The sequence below is a fragment of the Sycon ciliatum genome, chromosome 2 (genome assembly GCF_964019385.1).
Source record: "Sycon ciliatum chromosome 2, ocSycCili1.1, whole genome shotgun sequence".
Classification (NCBI taxonomy): domain Eukaryota; kingdom Metazoa; phylum Porifera; class Calcarea; order Leucosolenida; family Sycettidae; genus Sycon; species Sycon ciliatum.
The window spans coordinates 10,780,748-10,804,218 of record NC_088644.1 but is presented as its reverse complement, the minus strand read 5'-3'; the positions used below and the strand labels follow the sequence as shown (position 1 = coordinate 10,804,218).

The following is a 23,471-nucleotide window of genomic DNA, read 5'->3' as shown; positions in this document are numbered from 1 at the left end:
AGGACCGACATCCCTGCCCAGGACGGCATCTCGAACCCCCACACACACACTCACCACACGGTTATCATCCAGCTTCAGTTCAATCACTGTATTCTTCCCCTGCAGCCTCAACCCCCCCCCCCCCCCCCCCTGTCACTAGCCATACAATCTGAAGCTGTATGTAACCATACAATGGCCCACGACGCACACCCACCCCTACGTTTTTTAACTAAAAAAGAAAAGCAGTCGTAACTGCAACAGCCACATGGCCAATAAGAAAACCAATAAGATAATAATATTATCGATAAACACACACCCAGAAGTCAGGGCCCAGGCCAGGGCCTAGGTGGGAGGGTGGGATACAAACTGCACCAACGAAAAGCCACTGCGAAGAGTGACAGGAACACGGTCTGCGGTCCAGCACAACATTTTTGCTGAAGCAAAAAGTTGTGGGGAAATCCCAAAATCGGTGCGATTTTGCATGAGCCCAAATGATTATGTTCAAGTAACCACTGGTAACCACAAAGACACAAGCTCTCAGCTTTTACTTTGGCCGTTGGAAAGCGTACCTACAAAAAAGTGTTGTACTGTACTCTCAGTCTTGGTACGGGGGTTATGACACTCTGCCGTCTTGCTTTGCTATTTTTTACCTCATTGTTATCAGTACATAGTCATTCCCCAGGCCCCCTCGACTGTCGTCTTTTGCAATTTGATGTTTGTGGCTGTCGTGGGTTAGTTTAGCTAGGGCGTCAAGGGTCCACCGTTTTTTGTAGTATAATAATACTTGTAACTGTCAGATAAACCCTTTCCCGATCCTCCTATCAGAAATCCTTTGTTCTGGGTCCTTGTGCTGAAGAAAATAATTAGATTTAAAAAACTGACCAGGAAGATACACGATTCTTTCTTCTACTGCATTTACACGTACACAACCGGCAGTGATTTCCTTGATGCGTGCGCACTACTTGTAGACAGTCACCTGTACCTGTCGGAACCTGGCAACGCTTGGGAAGTGGACGCATTGGTACTAGAGGTAGTACTGGTAGTTCCGCTCTGCAGTGTAGCTGTCACTTGCACTTGCAGTGTTGCAGTGTTTCCCTTGGCTGACAACAGCCTTGAACATGTGTGGCATCTTCGCCTATCTCAACTTCCTTCACCCACAAAGCCGCAAGAAAATCCTGCAAATCCTGGTGGATGGTCTCAGGCGACTTGAGTATCGGGGATATGATTCCGCGGGAATTGCTGTAGACGGTGCTTTGGACGGTGAAAGGGCTAATCGCCACATTCATCTGTTGAAGCAACGTGGAAAGGTGCAGGCACTCAATGATTTGATCGATTCCTGCACTGACCTGGACTTCAGTGAAGAGCTGTCAGCGCACGTTGGCATTGCTCACACACGATGGGCGACACACGGCGAACCCAGCCCAGTGAACAGTCACCCGCATCGCAGCGATGACGGGAATGAATTTGTTGTCATCCATAACGGCATTATCACCAACTTCAAGGTGCTCAAGCAGTTTCTGCAGAACAAAGGTTACGCCTTTGAGTCGGAGACCGACACGGAGGTCATCCCGAAACTACTCAAGTACATTTACGACACGACTGCTGACGAGAAGCTAGAGTTCTGGCAGCTGGTTGAGCGAGCTGCGCTGCAACTAGAGGGTGCATTTGCCCTGGCGGTGAAGAGTCGCCGCTTCCCAAATGACCTGGTGTGCACGCGCCGCGGCAGTCCACTGCTGGTGGGCATTCGCAGCATGGACGAGGTGAGCAGCGCAGACCGTGTGCCCGTGCTGTACAGCTGCGATCAGCAGCTGGGAAACGAGCGCGTGCAGCTGGGGAAAGTCCCTGGCATCACCACGTACGCACCCGACAACGAGCGGACGCCCATCGAGTACTTCTTCGCCTCGGACCCGAGTGCAGTCATCGAGCACACGAACAGAGTGATCTACCTGGAGGACGATGACATTGCTGCCGTCAGGAAGGGCTGCCTGAGCATTCACCGACACAAACGCATTGAGGAGGATGAGAACATGGTGCGGTCAGTGCACACTCTCAAGATGGAGCTGCAGCAGATCATGAAGGGTAATTTCGAGGCGTTCATGCAAAAGGAGATATTTGAGCAGCCGGAGAGTGTCGTCAACACGATGCGTGGCCGTATCAACTTTGAAGAGGGCACAGTAACTCTGGGTGGACTCGTGTCGCATCTGAGCGAAATTCGCCGCTCGCGCCGTCTGATTTTCATTGCGTGCGGCACCAGTTATCACAGTGCAATGGCGACGCGGCAGTTACTGGAAGAGCTAACCGAGCTGCCAGTGATGTTGGAGCTGGCTAGTGACTTCCTGGACCGCAGCACTCCAATCTTCCGCGATGATGTGTGCTTCTTTGTCTCGCAGTCCGGTGAAACGGCTGACACCTTGTTGGCACTGCGGTGAGTTTTGTCGGCTGAACAAGATTCGTGTGTGTGTGTGTGCTTCAAGGTTTACATATACAGCCGTGGCCAATGAAATCTGAGCCGTGAAGCAAAAGCAGCGCCAAGTGTCCTTTTTAGTTACATCATCGGCACTACACATAGAGTAGCATGTGAAAGGCACTGGCCCGAAAATGCTCGGGGTCGTATGCACTCAATCCATGCACTGTGTAGGCGAGGGTTGCAGAGGCTGCATGAGCCTCGCGCTGCTTTCGGTTGATTGGTCAGTTTTCGTTAGATACAGGCCCACCGCTGTAGTTGATATTCACCTGAGCTGTTGCCGACACTTTCACAGGGTACTAATAACTGTGGGGCGTGTGGCTGTGATATACTGCTGGGACCTGCACTACTTTGATAGATATTTTCCTATGAACATGATGGCTATATTGACTCTGTGTGTTTCTTCTTGGACACAGGTACTGCAAGGGACGTGGTGCACTGTGCGTGGGCATCACCAACACTGTGGGTAGCTCTATCTCTCGCATGACCAACTGTGGTGTGCACATCAACGCTGGCCCAGAGATTGGCGTTGCCAGCACAAAGGCATACACAAGTCAGTTCATCTCCTTGGTCCTGTTTGCACTCATGATGTCTGAAGATCGTGTCAGCCTGCAGCCTCGGAGAAGGGCCATAATTGAAGGTATGTATGATCATAAGTGTCATCATGTGCATGTACGAAGTACACTTCTAGGGGTAGTAAAACGGTGGTAAAACCTCTTCTACGGGAAAAATAAGTACAGTCGTCCCTCTCTAATCCGGCACCTTTTGCAACGGCATTTTCTGCCGGATAAACAAGGGTCCTTGATTATCAAATCCTGCCCTCCAACCCGGCTCACCTAGTAACGCTGTTGACTAATTTCCCCCCTTTCCTGAACCACGCTGTCAGCACACACGGCCCAAAGCAACCACAGGTCTGAGGGTAAAATAAGTCTGAAATGGGAAAGCAGTATACGCTCGGAAAAGTAATCAATGCACGAAGACGAGAGAGGAAAGAGTTCATCACCGGCCAAACATCTCACCGCGGTCTAAACGCAACTAACTTAGATAACGAAAAGGAAGAGGATATAGTCGTAAGCCATGGAAGCATTGACCTATCAGAGCATTCCGCGTAACCGGCTCACAAAGGTGTGCCATCTAATGTATTGTAGTTCCTCGAACAGTTTCTACGCCGGAGGAAGAAAAGCACCTCTAAACTATGTGGACAGTCATACATGCAAATGAGAACAACAATGAGTCAGCGGCTAACGGCAGCTACAGCATCTAATGTATTGGCAACCACTGACACAAGGTTTCGGAGAGACCTTCTAGAAAGAACCAAAGCGTCTCATCATAACATGTAAACACAGCTTCTAACAGCCACATATACGCAGAGTACATTGCTGCTGAGTCAAACACAGCTGGCAGGCACTGTAGCCTAGGATGATCACCCTCATTATTATGATTATGCAATGTGTACTACAGAAGTAACTTGTAATCATCCAAACCACAGAATACACTAAAACTAGCACTGTTGGCATGTGACCTGCAGGTACTGCACGTTCCTATAGTATTAGTACAGAGTACAGAGCTGGCTGGAAGTACAGTCACGCAATTCCACAACACCCCATCACCCGGTGACACGAGGGGAATTAATCAGCATAGCGAGTAGGAACACGAATGTTACCTCGATCACGCAGGCCATACCTTGGTTCACCAGCCGCAATAGAGTCCGACCAATCAATTTCACCAACACTGTCGTCCTCTCCCTGGTCATCTTCCACTGGCACGTCGTTTTGCTCACGACGCGTGACATCAGGTTTCAGGAGGGCTATGTTGACGGTCTTCATCAGCTGGTGGTTCGACATCCTCCGAATCCTGACTGTTGTCGGCGCTATAACTGCTGCGACTTCCCAGCCACTTTCGAAAGGCGCCAGGCACTTCTGGTGACGACTAGGCCGTCGTAGCATCACGCGGTCACCAACATTGAACGGACAAGGCAGCCTGGGCTCTTCAACGAAGTCTCGGTCGGACAGCTCTTCCTCGATGAGATCACGCGCACGGGCCGATCTTTCCGCTAGTTTCGTTGCCCACTCACTCATCATACAGGCTTCCTCAGTCGCGTCGACAATCAGCCGTCGTGGCTTCCACCCAGACATCGCTTCCATGGGCGTCAGGCCGGTTGCTGCATGGGGGCGATTGCGGTAATGGTACATCAGGATGCCAAGCTCTTCCTTCCACGCCTCGGACTCATCCAAGCACTTCCGTACCAGGCCCAGCAAAGTCCGGTTGAACCGCTCAGCAGATCCTTGGCTCTGAGGGTGACGAACAGCTCCGGACCGAACACGCACGCCAAACAACCGGAACAGTGACTCCACAATGGCATTGGCAAATTCGGTACCGTTATCAACTCGTACGACGTCTGGCGCTCCCCATCGTGTGCACATATCCGTGAATGCTGCTGCCACTGACGATGCATCGTGACGACGAAGAGGTGTTACCTCTACCCACTTGGTAAACGAGTCCACTGCGACGAGGACACAATGATAATGACCGCTGCGATCCAGGCCAAGCTCCAGTGTGTCTAAGACAACTTCACCCCACGGTCGGCCAGGAACATCAGCACGAGTAGGCGAAACCGGCGGCCCAGCTACAGGGTTAGCTGCTTTGCAGCGGACGCACTGCTCGACGAAATTAGTGCAGGCTGTAGCTATTCCAGGGAAGTAACACTGCTGCCGAATCAAGGCATACATGGTCTGCCACGAACCATGCCCGGACACATTGTGCGCTGCCTGAAGAACATCTGGAACCAAGCCATCCGGGATAACTGGCACTTGCACGACTCCACCGACCATGAGCTTGACACTCCGGTACAACACGCCGTGCTCCACGACGAGCTGCTTCCTTACTTTCGAGTATGCCGCCGTCACTGGTCGATCTTCAGCTATCTGTGAAACGACTGCTTGAATCTCCTTGTCGGCCAGCTGGGCTTCAGCGACTTGCTCCACACTGACTGGTCCAACGACCGATTGAGTCGTAACTGCCACCACCTGGTCCTCCTTCTGCGATAGAGACTTGCCATGCTGAATCCAAGTATTCGGAACTCGGGTGAGGGCATCGGCTGGATTCTCGTGCGACGGAACCCACTCAACCGAAACAGTCATGCCGGTGGTGTTGATTAGATCAACGACAATCTGCAACCGTCGCTGGACGAGGGTATCGTACAGGCCTTTGGTCCTCACACGTCTCACATTGCCGATGACGTCGCTGAGCCAGCTGGCTACAGACTTTGAATCTGTCTTGAGGAGGACACTCTTACACTTCCAGTGCTCCGCGAGTGATAAACCACGGATGGCCGCCTCGAGCTCCACGACGTTGATGTGCCGCTTGTCGGTCAAGGGTCTAAGCCACGACCGGTCTTCAACCACCGCACCACCAATCTGCACCACCGCTGCGAGACCCACATCAGACGCATCCGTCCAGACAACACCTTCAGACGACTTGCTCTGCCACAAGCCGTGCGCCGGGTCACCATCACCAGAGACCTTCGCCTGCAGCTCTCCGCAGAACTTGAGCAGGGCAGGATCAGAGATCAGCTGGTCCCACGTTGGGCACACGAGGTTAGCGAGACGCTTCAAGTAGCTGCAGTACGGGCGCAGCCACCCTGCCACTGGCACGTGCCCGGTCAGACGGCCGCACCAACTAAAGAGTAGACGCTTCGTCAGCTGCGGCGGCAAACTGAGGTCAAGTCCTTCTCTCCGGTGCCACACGACGTGCCCTTCCTCGTTCTGGCTTAGCTGTAGGCCAAGAACCCTAGACGACGCCATAGGCTCCACCGGCTTTGTCGGCAGCCCATACTCAGCAAGCTGCTTGGCCACGGCGTCCGCGTCACTAGTGGGCGTCACCACGTCATCGACGTAGTTGTCGACTGCTGAGAAGTGTCGCACTGTCCACTGCACCACGATGTCCATGACTTTGGGAGCAACGTTCATGCCGAATCCCATCCGAGTCATGGCATATCGCTCTCCCTTCCAGACGACAACTTGATACTTGAGCAGCTCGGGTGCCACATGGATTTGCAGATACGCCTTCTTGATGTCCAGGACACTGAAATCTCCGGCATCACCGATGGCTCGCCACTTCCGCTGGGTATCCTCGCACACAGGGGCATCATAGCCAGGCTGTGACAAAAGGAGCTTGTTCAATTCTCTGTAGTCCAAGCATGGCCGGACGGGCGTGGAGGACTTATGTTCCTGTACCTGCGCTAGCAGTGGCAGAACACAAGCTGGCTCACCGTGGACGGAGCGGTCATACGGTATCATCCACCCTCTATTGATCCACGCGTCAATCTCCGTCCGAAACAGCTGCTCCTGGTCCTCCGTTAGACTCCGGCGGGAGTACTCGCCGACACCGCATCCGACTGGCTGTGATGGAGGTGTCCCGGCCTTCCAGGTCCAGCCCATGGTCCACCTCTGGCTGTTGCTGTCCCATCGAACGGCGCAGTCGTCAGTCTTCAACGTGACGTCTTGGCCACTACGCTCCACACGCACATGAGGGTACGGGTGACTATCAGCGTTGGACGATACTGCGCACACGTCTGGGCTCTTGGCAGCCAGGGTGCCGATCACCACGTTCGACAGGCATCCGTCCTCATCATACTGCAGATGCAGGCCGCCACTACTTGTGATGACATCGTTACCGATGAGGACATCGGAGTCCACTACACTCAAGCTCTCCACCACATAAGCGCTCACCTCGATTGGGGGCAGAGTGACGGGGCCGTCCGTTCGTTCCAGCGTCACCGTCAGCGTACCAAGCACCTCCACTAGACTTCCATCCAGTGCGATCATGGGTGGCATTGGAGTAGAGGACATGGACATGTAGTGATCCCTGGCGAAGGGCTTCGCCACCAACGTACGGGCTGATCCTGTGTCCACTACAGCTCTGGCACGCACTCCCTCCTCACTATCAGAACTCCGGACGTCGACATACACTCGAGGTAGTTGTCCTGCCCCGGCAACGGTGCACAGGCAATGGCCACCCCCTGATGCCGCACTCTCCTTGTCTGGACCCGTCGCAGCAGCAGCAGCCACCCGTCTCGTCTCCATCCACTTCTTCCGCTGCTGGCAGTCCATCTTCGTGTGACCTTCCTCGTCACAGAAATAGCACACCAAAGGCCTTCTGGGACCACCTGCCCGTTGTCGCTGGATCTGCTTGTCGCCAGATCCTCCGCCGTCATTGCTACGTCGGGGGCAATTTCGACGAATGTGTCCGACCTCTCCGCACTTGAAGCAGCTCAGTGACCGCTTACTTTCCGCATCATGCCTAGCACCACTGTCCACAGCTGCAGCTACTGACGCAGGTACAGGTGCTCTCTGGCTGTCATCATCCGAGCTCTTGAGGGCACGGACGGTCGCGCAACAGCCGCTTATGGTGAGGTCCTTGCCAGCCATGCTGAGTCGAAGCTGCCGACTAAAATCCGCTGACAAGCCATTCAGCAACTGCTGAATTATCACGGAGTCCTTATCGTCGGCCACCTCGTGTCCTGAGAGGGCGGACAGCCTCTTCAAGTCAGCGACAAACGCATCAACGGACTCATCACCTTTCAACCGGCGCGCCACAAACGCCTGGTATGCCTTGGTCTCCGTCATGTTGAAGGACGTCTTCATCAGCGCCGTCACTTCGTCCTGCTTCTTCTTGTCAGCAGCCGCCAACCCTTGGTACACAAGGAAGGCATCTCCGTCAAGAAACAAAGGAAAGTTTTTCATTCTCTTCGTCTCGTCATCCCATCCTTGGATTTCCGCCATGACCAGGTATTTGGCCCAGAACTGGTCCCAGCTCTCCGTGGCCTTCCCGCGAAACGGCCTCAAAAAATTGTCCACTTTCATGCTTGCCATCCTTGTGACAAACAATTCCTCTCACTCCTAGTACCACAAAAACCTCCGCTAGTCGAGCTCCCGGGTTTCGGCACCACGCTGTTGACTAATTTCCCCCCTTTCCTGAACCACGCTGTCAGCACACACGGCCCAAAGCAACCACAGGTCTGAGGGTAAAATAAGTCTGAAATGGGAAAGCAGTATACGCTCGGAAAAGTAATCAATGCACGAAGACGAGAGAGGAAAGAGTTCATCACCGGCCAAACATCTCACCGCGGTCTAAACGCAACTAACTTAGATAACGAAAAGGAAGAGGATATAGTCGTAAGCCATGGAAGCATTGACCTATCAGAGCATTCCGCGTAACCGGCTCACAAAGGTGTGCCATCTAATGTATTGTAGTTCCTCGAACAGTTTCTACGCCGGAGGAAGAAAAGCACCTCTAAACTATGTGGACAGTCATACATGCAAATGAGAACAACAATGAGTCAGCGGCTAACGGCAGCTACAGCATCTAATGTATTGGCAACCACTGACACAAGGTTTCGGAGAGACCTTCTAGAAAGAACCAAAGCGTCTCATCATAACATGTAAACACAGCTTCTAACAGCCACATATACGCAGAGTACATTGCTGCTGAGTCAAACACAGCTGGCAGGCACTGTAGCCTAGGATGATCACCCTCATTATTATGATTATGCAATGTGTACTACAGAAGTAACTTGTAATCATCCAAACCACAGAATACACTAAAACTAGCACTGTTGGCATGTGACCTGCAGGTACTGCACGTTCCTATAGTATTAGTACAGAGTACAGAGCTGGCTGGAAGTACAGTCACGCAATTCCACAACAACGTACATGTTTGTGTCGTACGTCAAAATGTAGGGATTTTCTGTGTCAATCCAAGTACTTTTGAGTGATTTGTTGCAGAATATCGCTGCTGGAGGCGGAATTCAAGTGCCGGATTAAAGCGTAGAAAATGAACTGAAAAAATCTGTTTTGCCAGAAAGTGTGCTGGTTTGCAAGAGTGCTGGATAAACAAGTGCCGGATTAGAGAGGGACGACTGTATAGGATATGGACCGAGACGAGGTCGTTATGGGAAATATAGGTCGAGTAAAGGACCGAGGTCCGCCAAGGTCTTTTACGTTCTCATCTCTTTTTTTGAGATATGTGCAGGCATCATGTTCCAAATTCGAAAGGGAGGAGCTCAGCTGGCTAGGCTAAAAATCACGGAACATACCTGAGAACACTGCTGGATATGGGTTTAGTATTGTTTATCTACGTTTCGCATTCTAACGAGCCTGTAAGACGTGTCCGTAAAACTTGGCTGCCCAAACCCCTGACTGAAAGGGTTACCAAAGTTCCCAAAGTGACAGCCAAACAGGACAGTCCTGGTTGGTTTGATGCAGATCTTCAAGAAGCCACAGCAAGCCGGTAGGCTGGTGATGTGCTAACATGCCATAATTCCCATCGCGATCATGCGCTCGCCGAGAGCCACACTGCTTTGTAAACTGCGAAAAGCACATGCTTAAAAGCTTTTGCGGTGTATCTAGATAAAAGCATTCTGCTTTAACCCTTTAACCGTCATATAAATTTCACCCATTGAAACGCCGAACGAAATTTCAACTTTGCCAGGTCATAACTTTAGTTGTACTCACTCGATTTTTATAATCTTGGGCTCGTTGGAAAGCTCTGGACGAGACCAGCACGATGATACCACATTCTTCGCCTCAGCAGTCACACAACCAGCGCTGGAACGCAGCGACGTCGTCTCAACGCCAGGCATGCAAATGACAAGTTCAAAACTCCGCCATGGCCGTCTCCTTCATCGTAGAGTGTTCAATTTTTTTTTGAGAGATCGAGCATTTCGTGAGGAATACGTTGGTCGCGAGCAACAGTCACAGAGCGCGTGAAGAAACGGGGAAATCCCGTGACGACGTCGATGTCAGCCGCGCGCCCAGCGCAGCGGAAGTGACAAGCGTGCAGTACTTAGCGCTTGATAACTCTGCCCCACTACATCGTAGCTCAACGCGGATTTCTGCAACAGAAAGCCTGGAAAATTCGCGACCGAATCGATAGTAAATTTTCTATCGTGGGTAAAAAATCATTCCAGTGCGAGTATTTCAAATGATGGGTCGAATTCGACCCACAAATGTATGGTCTGACGGTTTAAGGGTTAATCATTGATGAAAGGTATGACTCCCCTCCTATTGTGTGCGTTAGATACAGCCGCAGTCGCACTTTCAAGGCACGTTAGGAAAAAAATGTACAACACCTATGTTTTGATGAAGAAAGGAAAAGGACAAAATGTTACGAGTTATGACAAACTGTCCACCAACGTAACCAGATCTTATAAAGTCAGCGAGTGCGACAAAATGGCACAAAACTGACAAAGTTTGTCATAACTCCGAGTTCTCTGTAAACAAAATGTTGAGTCACCTCCACCATTACACTGCGCTCTTTAGCCGACTAGACCGTCCTGCACACAACCATCACCACTGCGAGGACACTTCCGTAGACGATATTGATAATTCCTTCAGACAGCTGTTTCGCTAATACATAGCTCATCAGTGAAGGTAGATGTTGAATGATTAGAAATTCGGTTTTCCACATACAAAACTGGCATAGCTGATGTGATAACGCGGGAAAAGGAAAGTGTGAAGTACTGTTGACGCGCATGAGACATGCATGCAGCGTCAGAAATTCGGCGCGGAAAATCAATCACTTGTTTGTTTGCAGGCCTTCTTGGCGCTCGGACAAGTGCAATACACAGACTCTCACTAGCTACACTGTACACTGATTCCGGCTCATTATTTCTGCATTGATAGTCATAGTGATTGATTTTCCGCGCCCAATTTCTGACGCTGCATGCATGTCCCATGCGCGTCAACAGTACTTCACACTTTCCTTTTCCCGCGTTATCACATCAGCTATGCCAGTTTTGTATGTGGAAAACCCTATAATATAGCAGTTTGGTCTATATTTCTAATCATTCTACATCTACCTTCACTGATGAGCTATGTATTAGCGGAACAGCTGTCTGAAGGAATTATCAATATTGTCTACGGAAGTGTCCTCGCAGTGATGATGGTTGTGTGCAGGAGGGTCTAGTCGGCTAAAGAGCGCAGTGTAATGATGGAGGTGACTCAACATTTTCTTCAATGGCCGAGAGCTCTGTCGCACCCTGGAATAACTTCTCTGTAAGACATGTTATTATAACAAGTCGCAAATTTAACACTTGTCCGAAATTCATAGGTTAACCAAAAGATATGCTAACGATCTTGCAGTCTTCAGGCATATCCGCACATAACATATACAGTGCTGGCCAAGGAAATCCAACCTCATGAATAAAATAGCGCCGGGCGCTATGCAGCCCTAGCACTACACACACTGGTCTGTGCACTCTAACGCGACGCAACTTTATTCATGAGGTTGGATTTCTTTGGTCAGCACTGTAGGAGGCATAACAGCCTCGACAAAACTTATTATAAACGAAGAAATGTCTAAGAAATGTCTAAGAAATGTCACTCGTTAAAACGTTAGATTTACTTCTGACATTATATTTACATATCTTTCAGTATAAGAGCCAACAAAACGGTAGTAGTAGTAGTAGTCGAATGTCACTTATCCGGTCGCCAGTTATCCGAGCACGTCGGTTATCCGACAAGCCCGGGAGTGGTAATTTTATGACTCTCAACAGTAAAATTCTAAAAAAAATTGTATAATTATACGGTGTAATATGCATTTTACTTGAAGTAGATGTGGTCAAGTATGCTAACATGTATGTGTACATGGAGCAATTCATGATTATGCATGAACAACACAACAGAACAACAAGGACAATCAAGGCTTGTTTGCTGCTACTTTAAGTTTCATGCTTACGCAATCATCAGGCAACATGAAGATCGGGTGCCGACCATGCCGGTATATATGCCAGGAGAGGGTGGTATAAAAAGCTGTGTGAGACTGTGGGGGCTAGCGCAGTAGCGGTGATGTTTTAGGCAGGGGGCTGTGTGTGGTTGTTGAAGGCAGGGGCTAGCAGTGCAGTGTGAGCGCGAAATGTGTGGCTGGTGTGGGCAGGAGGTGGTGAACAATGCGTGTGGATGTTGTAGGCAGGAGGCTGTAGAGCTAGCAGTGTGATAATAGCGCAATGTAAATGGATATGTCTGGTGTGGGCAGGGTGTTATGAGCAAGGTGTGTGAACGTGAATGGTGTGGGCAGGAGGCTGTGGAGACATGTTTAGGTGACACCGTGGTTTTTTAGGAGATACTTGTTCTCGTGTCGGCACTTGGACACCATTTCGGAGCGCTTGTTGAGGCTGGACGGTGACCCTAGCGTGTTCAGGATGTGATACTTTTCTCTGGTACAGAGGGAACACCGCTTCGTGATGTTGGAGTATGCCCGGGCGCGATCTTTTATCCTCCATTCGACTTCGTATTGGGCGTTGGATTTCTTCAGCTTCCAGATGTAGTTGGAGAACTCAGTGCAGCTGGAGTACTTCTCGTATCTTGTTGTAGTCATGTGGTTGGCATGGCATGACTTGAATGGTGGCGCCGACATACCGGTGTATTCCTTTTTGGTGGGGCCTGACGTTATGGATGCCACATATATCAGCTCCGTCGTTTGGCATTCACCGTTGAGTGGACAAGATGGCTTGTCTCGGCAGTTGCAGGGCTTTTCCGGTTTTTTCGTTTGCGGGCAGAGGACCGCTTTGTTGTGGCTTTTGATGCGTGCAGCTGTCAAGCACTCTGGGTACATCCTTCGGTGATTATGCATGAATATAATTTGGGTATTGTGTACATAAATCAGTGAAATCCAGCCATATATGGACATAAAAATGATATCAGTTATCAAACATATTCAGTTATCCAACATGCCTGATTCCCGAAGTGGTCGGATAAGTGACATTCGACTGTACATGTACATGTTATAGCAAGAGTACATAACCCCTCAGAGTGTGCAACGCCTGATCCAGCTCTGCATAGGGTCTTGGTCGAGCGGAATCGGATCTTTGCGTCATAATACCGTACACATCTGAGGGGAACCCAGGGAGTCGCGGGTACTCTTGGATCAAAAACAATGGTGCCCTGCCTCGAGACCGGCCTTGCGCTGGTGTGGAGTGTATGCATGACATCAGAAGATCCGATTCCGCTCGACCAAGACCCTATGCAGAGCTGGATCGGCATTGCACACTCTGGGGGGTTATGTACTCTTGGTTATAGTAAGGTGTCTACCCGGAACGTCGCATATAAAAGCCAGGCTTGTAGAATGGGAATGTTTTCTTGACTTTTGTTCATTCTAGCTATGGTTCGGCGTTTCCCCTCCTTCTTGTCTGTGTTTTCCTTTTTGTTTTTGTGCCTGAGAGCCTCGGTGTCACCCACAAGTTACGTGATGTCTTTCACGACTCATTGCCACCTTTTTGTTCCTGCCGCTGGTATCGCAAGTCGCGTCTCAGAAAGTTTTTAAATTATAATGCTTTGTAGTCCTGGATACCATAGCATAATATTGCACCCACGCTCACCACCCGCTTCTTCTCGTTTTTATTCTCCGTGTGACTACATGCTTGTAGGTTTGCGGGTGCTGCCCGACCTGATCAAGGAGGTTCTCAAGCTGGATACCTCTATCAAGCAACTCTCCGCCGAGCTGCTCGAGGAGAAGAGCTTGCTGCTGATGGGCCGCGGCTTCAACTTTGCCACGTGCCTGGAAGGCGCGCTGAAGGTGAAGGAGGTGGCATACATGCACTCGGAGGGCATCATGGCCGGCGAGCTAAAGCACGGTCCGTTGGCTCTGGTCGATTCCAACATGCCCGTGCTCATGATCTGCGTGCGCGATGGCACGTACACCAAGTGCCAGAACGCACTGCAGCAGGTGATGGCGCGCGCCGGCCGCCCCATCGTCATTTGCCAGCAGGACGACGAGGAGATCACCAAGCTCAGCGTCGGCCGGCAGCTGCGCGTGCCGCCGTGCGTCGACTGTCTCACCGGCATCCTGACTGTCATCCCCCTGCAGCTGCTCTCCTTCCATCTTGCTCGTGCTCGCGGCTACGATGTGGACTGTCCGCGTAACCTGGCCAAGTCCGTCACCGTTGAATAGTGGCAGGGGGTGTGTGCGAGAGTGTCTTCTTTGACGGGCGATGCTCAAGTTTTTAAATCCTTGTTTTCCGAGCTGACCCACGAAACAAAGGGCACCTTGGTATGCACTTTGTGTGATGTCTACTAGGACCACGTTTCCATCCAGCTTGTGTTCTTTGCAACACAGGCACACTGTTGATTGTTTTATCTCCATTTTTTACTCAAATCAAGGCATTGTTGATATTAAACCTTCACCACATCACATGCGTGCATATCTTATTTATTTTTTATTCACTCACCGTGCCATTCCTCAATACTATTTGGCTCTGTCCGTTGTCATTTGCCAGTGTGCATGAACAGTGCACTGCACACGTATGTTATTGGGATTCTCATTTCTACACTAGCTCTCAGGGCGGCGCTATCCGTTCCATTATAATCTGGCAAGTGAATGCCGGATCTTTATCTAACTTTTTATTAACTGGATTCTTTCTTCCTTCATTCTTGTCTGATCTTCAGGTAAGAATGCGAGGTACAGTACATGTACAGTACATGTATTTTCCAGATGATATTACAGTCACTGCACAGGCTGACCCAGGCACAGTGCATTTTGAGGTTGTGTTGGTGAAGTTCCATTGGATTGTGCGTGGTTGCCTGACCCAGTGGCATTTTTTAAATTAGTGTGTGTGGGGCATGCCGGCAGGGAGTAGTACTCCCTGGTGTGGGGGGGGGGGGGGGGGGGGGCGTACTGTCATGTACATGTACCTCTGGTTTCACTTTGTACGAGTTATTCCCGCCGGCTGTAGTATACACAGTTGCTGAGTAGCGGTTATGGTTTCTTCTACTTTCTTGCCATATTTTAGGTACAGCTGTACAAGCCATTTGCTGACGGGTGTAGCAGTTCAAATACCACACTGTAGCTGAAGGCCAGGGAGTAGTAAAATACCAGACTTCCTGCATGCCTAGAGTACATGAACTGTTTTATGCTGGTACCGGTACGCGGTCCTCATAATACAAAAAGACCCAATTAGGCCAAACTAAAGAAGGTGTGTGGTTCGACTCACCCGACCGTACAATTTCAGCCCGACCGTAACTTTTTTTCGGCGGGCTGTCGTGTGACTGACGTACGTGGACTGAACACGTCCACGTCGAGGTATATTATGGCACCGCAGGCCGCGCACCTGAGGGCCTTTCTGGAAGCCTTACTCGATCGGATAGAGCGAAACTGAGCACCCTGGGATGCGAGCAGTTTTTAGTACTCCCGGGTCCGAAATCTCACCACCAGGCCGGGCTGATCAAAACGTCTGCCGGGTCTGCAGCCTACAAACGTGGATCTGCCGACACTGTGCTGTCGATGACATGTCCGGCAAGGCATCTTGCGTGAAAGCAAGGAACGCTTTTTTTTTTTAGAAAGGAAGCTTCTTCTCCAAAATTTAAAATATTTTGAAAATTATTCCTTCTGAAAAATCACCGCGTTCTTGACCTCGAAGCTGACTGCTGAATGCGATTAGGAAAGAAGATTCCTGAAGATGCACCAGACTGATTCTGGCAAGCCGTCTGTCGTCTGGATATGCACTGTTGTTCGTCATGGTCAGCAATCTTCTACGTTCGTCCTTTCGTTTTCCTGACCACGATGATGACAAGCAGCTCTCATGCTCAGGTTAGTGCTACTTGTATGTCTGGGCACACAACACATCTGAGATGCACCCACTGACGTTATCGTACTGAAGAATGCAGCAAGGGTTCCTCGGATTCTCTTGATTTCGGAACAAATTTCCTTCACTTTCACCCTCTCCGTCTCTTCCCCATGCCCTCCATGCATGCACAATCGAGTTTGCATTTCAAATGTTGTTTTTACTTTGGCAGTGCGTTCGATAACGTTAGGACAGTCTAAGTTAGGTGTTCTTTTCTTCAGGCTTATTGGGCCTGTAAAAATGCTAAAAAATAGCTTCCAAATGCTAAACGCAGGTCCCTATGAATACGGTTCTGCTGGGCAATGATGTTTGCACCAATCTACACTCTATGCAGCTGTCACAGCAACCACAACTGATCCTCCCTCTCTCTCTCTGATCACTATTTGATGAAACCAATCTTTAAATCGCTGTTGCACAGGATCTCGGGTGGGAAGAAGCGATGAATTGATACATGGCAGTGTGAATAAAAGAAGAGCAAATTCACAGTGCACGTGAGACTCGGTTAGAAAGACTGAGTTTCTGCATCCGTAAGAACGTCACACCCCAGAGATCATGATAAAGAAAATATAGCTCGTGAAAATGACTGAAAGAACCAAAAAAGTATCTGATCTTCCAGCCAGCTTAGCCTGGCACTACCATACTAGCAGTGCTACCAAGTACCAGCCCTCCATATTTTTCTGTATTTGTACGGAAAATCACTCCTTGTCCGCACTACAGAATTTGAGCAAATGGTATAGAAAATCGAAGAGGATCAATCAGCTGTGTAGAAGCATTGCAAGTGTAAGCTGAGCGATGAATAGTCTTGTACCAAAGCGAGTGCATGCCGTACCACGACAACATGTACATGTAGCACAAAAATAATAATGTCGTGAGTGCAAGTCACACATGTTTTACACTACCAAATGCAGCCACCGACATGCATGTGCATGTCAAAAAACTTTGTAGTGCAAGTTGCATGCAATGTACACGGCAGTACGCAACACACTGCAAGATACGGAAAATCAGAAGTTTGAGTATGCAAAACAGACTCAATTGGTGGGCAGCTCTGTACTGGCCTGTACGGAGGGAGTGAATCGCAATGTGTGCAATGCATGCACTTCGGCCGACAGTGAAAACTATGCAAGTCGTGTAGGTTTGTAGGATGAATGTGAGTCCTCTAAAACAAGCGCCTGAGTGGAGTAGCCCACCGAAAGAAGAGTACTTGACACCGCGAAGTGGAGTCTGCGCATACAACAGTGAGAGGGTAAAATTAGCTATGACTGATTCTGCATGTGTGTCACATTACTCTAGCAGATAGGCACACGTGTTGTTCCAAAAAGATGCTTATGTCAGTGTCTGAATATGTCATGTACCAGGTAATATTGTTGCCAGGATCTCACGGTGAGAGTCAGACTTGGATATGGTATCAATTAGGGGTGAAACGATTACACTTTTCAACTATCGGTTAACCTACCCTTGCATCCATTCGATTATCGATGATGATATCAATTACTGCGTCCTAGAAATTGTCGCGCCAGACCAGCACAAAGCATGCCGTGTTGACATATACACATATACATGTACATACACACATGCAGATAAACCGGGTACTCTACACAATGCAGTGGCACATCACGTGCAGGTGCAGACAGTCAGTTTTTTATTTTTTTATTTTTTTCACAGCCCTACTGGAAAACATATGGCCAACAAAAAGAAACGAGGAAAAGGACAAAGTACAGTATCTAGTAGTGCTGTACATGACATCTTTTTTATTCTTGCAGACGTTTCTTTTTTTTAGAATCGCGTAATCGAAATCTTTTCCTTGTAATGATCGATTAGACGGATAACCGATATAATCGTTTCAGCCCTAGTATCAATAGATTATCAATATCATACATCACCACCCAAAGTATAATAGCCGAAGGGCTCGTTTGTGTGGTGGTGTATGATTTCGTGAGCAAGATGAAGTGGCTACAGATGTGTTTTATATAACACCCTAAGAAGAGATCATCAATACTGGGGAAAGTGATTCTGGTAGCATGTTGTATCCAGTGTGGCATGACAGAGACTCCCTCGATTTAGGCTGAGGCCTGTGGAGATTCCATAAATACAATACATACAAGCATCGCAACCTTCGGATTATATGCACTTTTGCTTGCCTCCTGGAGTGTGGTTGTACCTTGGTTCAGTAGACTTTGTTTTTCGAATTCGTTTCTATAACATTAGGTTTCTTTGTGTTGCTGCTATGTCTTTTCATGTGTTTTACAGGATTGCCATCTGTTGATGAATACCACTCTGAGGCACACTCACGAGCGAAGGTGTTTGAGAATCCATGTCGGAATGATGGTCGTGTTGGCCTAAAGGTGCATTACATTGCCGATACTCGCCACCTCCACCCTGGAACATGTTCAATTTCTGTTTCTCGTATGGAAGGACCGAACAGGTTGTTTTCCTGCCTCAGTGGACCACTCAAGACTAAACAGCACTGATGGAAGAAGATTTGCCGTGAATCTCGTTCACATAATCAGCCTGTTTAATTGCTGTACTGAGTTGACTGCTTCATAACAATGACCAAGCAGCATTAATTTTTGCATAGTACTGCAGTGCCCCTAAAATTGGAGAATATCGAAGTTCTCTGATAGCATTGTGATTCATTTGTGAATAAACATCACTACTCTTTTTGAGTAGCATAGCAATGACAGAGTTGGTTTGATGTATGACAAAAATGGAGCCGCTTTTTAAACCTGTACTATAATCAGTACCGCCGGAAGCAGTTTTTGATTGGTCCATGGCCTTTTATACTTTGTGTGTGATATGGCGGGTACACACGTCCTCCACAGCAGGAAACATTTCTTGGTGGCCAACAAGTTGGTCCGGTGATAACCTGACCAACCAGACCGGTTCCGGCGGGCCTGATAATTGTGGGGGTCATGAGCAGCTCAAGTACTTAGCATGGTTTTGGACATGTCCTCAGTTGAAACCGACTTCCCCAAGCGTTCTCTGAGGGGGACCTCGGTCTACTCTATCAGTTCATGTATTCTGTGAAGTGACATGACCATTCGTGGGGACCTTGCTCATAACTGCAAAAGTCCTCGTCTGATTTTTCCGAATCAATTGAACGTTGTACATGTGCATATAGTGAAAGCCACATGCAAAATGGTGCTCCATGACACTCATCTGCCACCAAGCACTGGGTTCATTGGCTGTAAAGTCGTGCGCCCAAGAGCGTGGAAGCCTAGAACATCCAGCCTGAAATACTAAGAACACCACAGCCCAAAATTAAGAATTGCGGTGCTGGGTTTGTGCTGTTGTAAAACACGGAGATTGTTATTGATTGTTATGTTGCACATGTATTTGAGCTTTACCACTACATACATGTCTGTCATACACAATACTCAATCTGAGGACAACATGCTGTTTCGCTCATCAATGCAGCACAGAGAAAATGAGGCAGATGAATGTCCTGCTAGAGAGCATCGAATACTGTAAGACATGTTATTATAACGAGTCGCAAATTTAACGATGGTCCAAAATTCATAGGTTAACGAGAAGATATGTTTAAACATAATTATATGAAGCAGTATGGCCTCAACGGATCTTATTATAACGAAGAAATGTCATCCGTTAGATTTACTTCCTCGTTATAATTATACACATGTCTTACAGTACAGGTATAGAATCATGCCTTGCAGATCTCGTTACGGCCCCTTCGATGCAGGTTTGAACATTAGATGGCTGTGTAGCTTCAGTTACCTCGGAATATGTTATCCAGCAGCAACAACATTGGGCACCGATTAACTGACACACACCTATTCACTATAATGAGTATGCGTTGGAACACTAAATTGTCTTTACCCCGAGTCATACTATAGCAGTGAATGCCATGCATGGGTTTACATCACACACTGAATTTCATAATTTGACATACAAATCACAGAAGAGTGGTGTTCCAAACTTTACGTAATTGCACTCCATGTCCTGCGAGCTACAGTAGAATACTTTAATAGAATGATAGTTATAGCACGTTCTTAGAAACAAATCGTATAGGTTCGAGGCTGTCAACCCAGAAATTTGTGATTTCACAGCCATAGATGTTACCAGTCACGTCACTGTATACAGTAGGTATGCAGAAGAAAATACTAGTAACTCTTTGTGGAAGAGCTGTGCCAAAATGTGTACAGTACAGTAAATTAATAAAAAGTGGGAAAAGCAGTGACAAGGCTGTGCATGATGTAAATCTACCAGTAAGTACAGTGCACCAGTGAAACTGTTGGTGTAGTACCGGTATACTACTACCGGTATAATTATGGCATGGCCCATGCCACTACAATCTATTTGCAGTGGGCCGCAGTAGGCCAGTGCAACAGAAAGCAATTCAGTAGCTGAGTGCAATGTGAACATCTATGACATGCAAGTAAACTGCCATACAGCACAATCGATTACTCTCAGCCCACATAAGTACAATGTAGGCCAATCAGTAGTATAGATACATAGAGCACACTCTACATCATACATAGTTAGCACCAAATCTATATTGTCGATGTACTTTGCAACGACGAAATGATGGCAAGCATGCTTGATTCATCATAATACTGCCTTGAACTTGGTTGGAAGTTAGTTGTAAGTTCAGTGGTCGAGGTAAGCAGAGCTGCTCCAGCTTTCAGAATCCTGCATGAAAAAGGCAGAAAGCAAATGTAGGTATAATAGTAGCAAGTTGACGTAAAGAGCCTGTCTTTCAATACAATAATTCTATCCACTGCATGGACAGACCTGGTGCTTCATTCACCTCTGTTTCTTGCTTTAGAAAACCTACTTCCTCCTTTTGCCATGTAGCTCATGACATACATTTTCTTTACGCCTTTTCAGCCGTGGTCGACTTTCGCCTCTCCTGTTTGATTGGCAATTGCAGTCAACCTGGGGAATATTGACCCTCGATTGTGAATGAGAAAAGTGTCGTTATTGGTGTATTGTTGTTACTCGTGAGGTTGGAAGTATGCAATCAAATGGTCACTAGATCTGAAGATTGCATCGTTATTTGCGAGTTGTTTTGTAAACCCGAGGTACATTATTCACAAGGTGGATTGTACATGCTATGGGATGTAGAATAACTAACCAAACAAGAATGGTGTAACAATGATTTGAGTCCATATCCAATTGGATGAACCTAGAGCGCATGATCCATTACAGAAAGGCGACTTCAGTGAGTCTTGAATTGTCAGCAGCATCATACTTCCATTGAGCTTTTTTTTCTTTTTCGAAACGACCCTCTCTTTTCAATTCGAACAAAGGTCAACATACGATTACGGCAGGCATGCATGCACTGATCTTCACTGTATACATGTGCATGTATACTGTACTGTAGTCTGTTCAGTCAACTAGTCATGTTCCACTTGGCTTCCATAGGTGCAACTTGGCTTACGGTAAGTGTCACTACAAGTGCATAGTAGCCCCCCTCCAGGAGTGCGCGTGAACAGGAACTGTGAACTGGTAAAAGAATCATTCGACACCTTCGTTCGTTTCGATGGAGAAGGTTCATTTGGCAAATTGAGGCCTTCGGTTCACCCCTAGCCACAGGAGTGAAATTTTCACTCCTTGGCTGCCTGTTTGAGCCGTCCTTGTGGAAGGGTTGATTTATGCATGTCTGCATATAGACCTTATTCGATAAACGTCACAATCGCGTGAACCGGGGTCCCGGGAACCAGGGAGCGGCAAGAGACCTGCACTCAGTGCACAGAGGACTTGGCGTGGGAACATAGGAGTAGAAAAATACCGGTATTTTACTATTCCCTTGTACGAACTGGGCCTTTCTTGCCATTTGTTTCAAATACGCGTGCCCCAGTTTACGACAAATCCCTGGAGGCGAGTCCAAAACTCATGTTATCGAATAAGGTCTATAGAATTGTTGATCTAGACGTTTGGGTTTAACAGAGCAAGCCTGTGATTAAGAGCTGCACAGAACACAGATCACGTAGAACTACCCAATATGGGGTCAAAACTCACAACGTTTTGGGTACTTTGGTCTCATGTCGTCTCCCCAGGTGCTCTGAATCCCTGATGCACATGTATCTACATATACAATGTAACCGTAACTCTACCAATGTTGCGGACGATGACCCCCCCCCCCCGGCATACAGAAAGTTGCTATGTCCTGGCCCTCATACAGCATTGGGGAGGCACTGAATCACTTTTGCAAAAAGGACTACTAGTAGCCGAAAGTGGCATTACATATTTTCTATTCCCAGAAAAGCGGCGTTCCAGCCGAGTTTATCTTTTAATTTAATGGTTTTCTCGGTTGGGATTTCATACCTGACAACCATCCCGATTTGGCCGGGATCGTCCCGACATCGAGGGCGGTAATAGGCACCCAAAAGTGCATTAGTTCCATGCCTCACCGCGAGCTACATTTGTATACATTTTCATGCCTAGGTATGTCATTCGATCTCAGGTTTGCAAAGGTTGGCCGATATGAGATTTGTAGAGCGACCAGTTCTGACTATTGCCACCTGCTGCGCAGAAGTGTCATTCCTACATCCTGGCTGCAAACCTACCTCCTCCCCCCCCCCCCCCCCCCCACACACACACCACCAACAATGTTGGATCCTATTTACAGGACCTCACTCTATATGAAAGTGTAGCAGAGGCACTGCCAAAGTATAAAAACAACATTTGAAATGCAAGCTCCATTGTGCATGCATGGAGGGCATGGGGAAGAGACTGAGAGGGTGAAAGTGAAGGAAATTTGTTCCGAAATCAAGAGAATCCGAGGAACCCTTGCTGCATTCTTCAGTACGATAACGTCAGTGGGTGCATCTCAGATGTGTTGTGTGCCCAGACACACAAGTAGCACTAACCTGAGCATGAGAGCTGCTTGTCATCATCGTGGTCAGGAAAACGAAAGGACGAACGTAGAAGATTGCTGACCATGACGAACAACAGTGCATATCCAGACGACAGACGGCTTGCCAGAATCAGTCTGGTGCATCTTCAGGAATCTTCTTTCCTAATCGCATTCAGCAGTCAGCTTCGAGGTCAAGAACGCGATGATTTTTCAGAAGGAATAATTTTCAAAATATTTTAAATTTTGGAGAAGAAGCTTCCTTTCTAAAAAAAAAGCGTTCCTTGCTTTCACGCAAGGTGCCTTGCCGGACATGTCGTCGACAGCACAGTGTCGGCAGATCCACGTTTGTAGGCTGCAGACCCGGCAGACGTTTTGATCAGCCCGGCCTGGTGGTGAGATTTCGGACCCGGGAGTACTAAAAACTGCTCGCATCCCAGGGTGCTCAGTTTCGCTCTATCCGATCGAGTAAGGCTTCCAGAAAGGCCCTCAGGTGCGCGGCCTGCGGTGCCATAATATACCTCCCACGTCTACGTGCTGTGCGGCGTGAGTCTGCGGACGCAGGCGGCTCCTTTTGGACTTGACTTGTAGTTGTA

At 48.4% G+C, this 23,471-nt stretch overlaps 1 protein-coding gene and 1 long non-coding RNA gene across 2 annotated transcripts; both read left to right on the top strand.

Annotated features, from left to right (window-relative positions):
* Positions 1-623: 623 nt before the first annotated feature.
* LOC135808642 (glutamine--fructose-6-phosphate aminotransferase [isomerizing] 1-like) lies at positions 624-14,907 on the top strand. Its single transcript, XM_065321865.1, has 3 exons — positions 624-2,404; positions 2,860-3,083; positions 13,869-14,907. The coding sequence occupies exons 1-3, from the start codon at positions 1,098-1,100 to the stop codon at positions 14,390-14,392; spliced, it is 2,055 nt and encodes a 684-aa protein (XP_065177937.1). The 5' UTR covers positions 624-1,097; the 3' UTR covers positions 14,393-14,907.
* A 937-nt stretch (positions 14,908-15,844) lies between these two features.
* Positions 15,845-18,827, top strand: LOC135808655 (uncharacterized). The gene is made up of 2 exons (XR_010552100.1): positions 15,845-16,027; positions 18,309-18,827. It is a non-coding gene; the product is annotated as an uncharacterized LOC135808655 (long non-coding RNA).
* Positions 18,828-23,471: the final 4,644 nt, after the last annotated feature.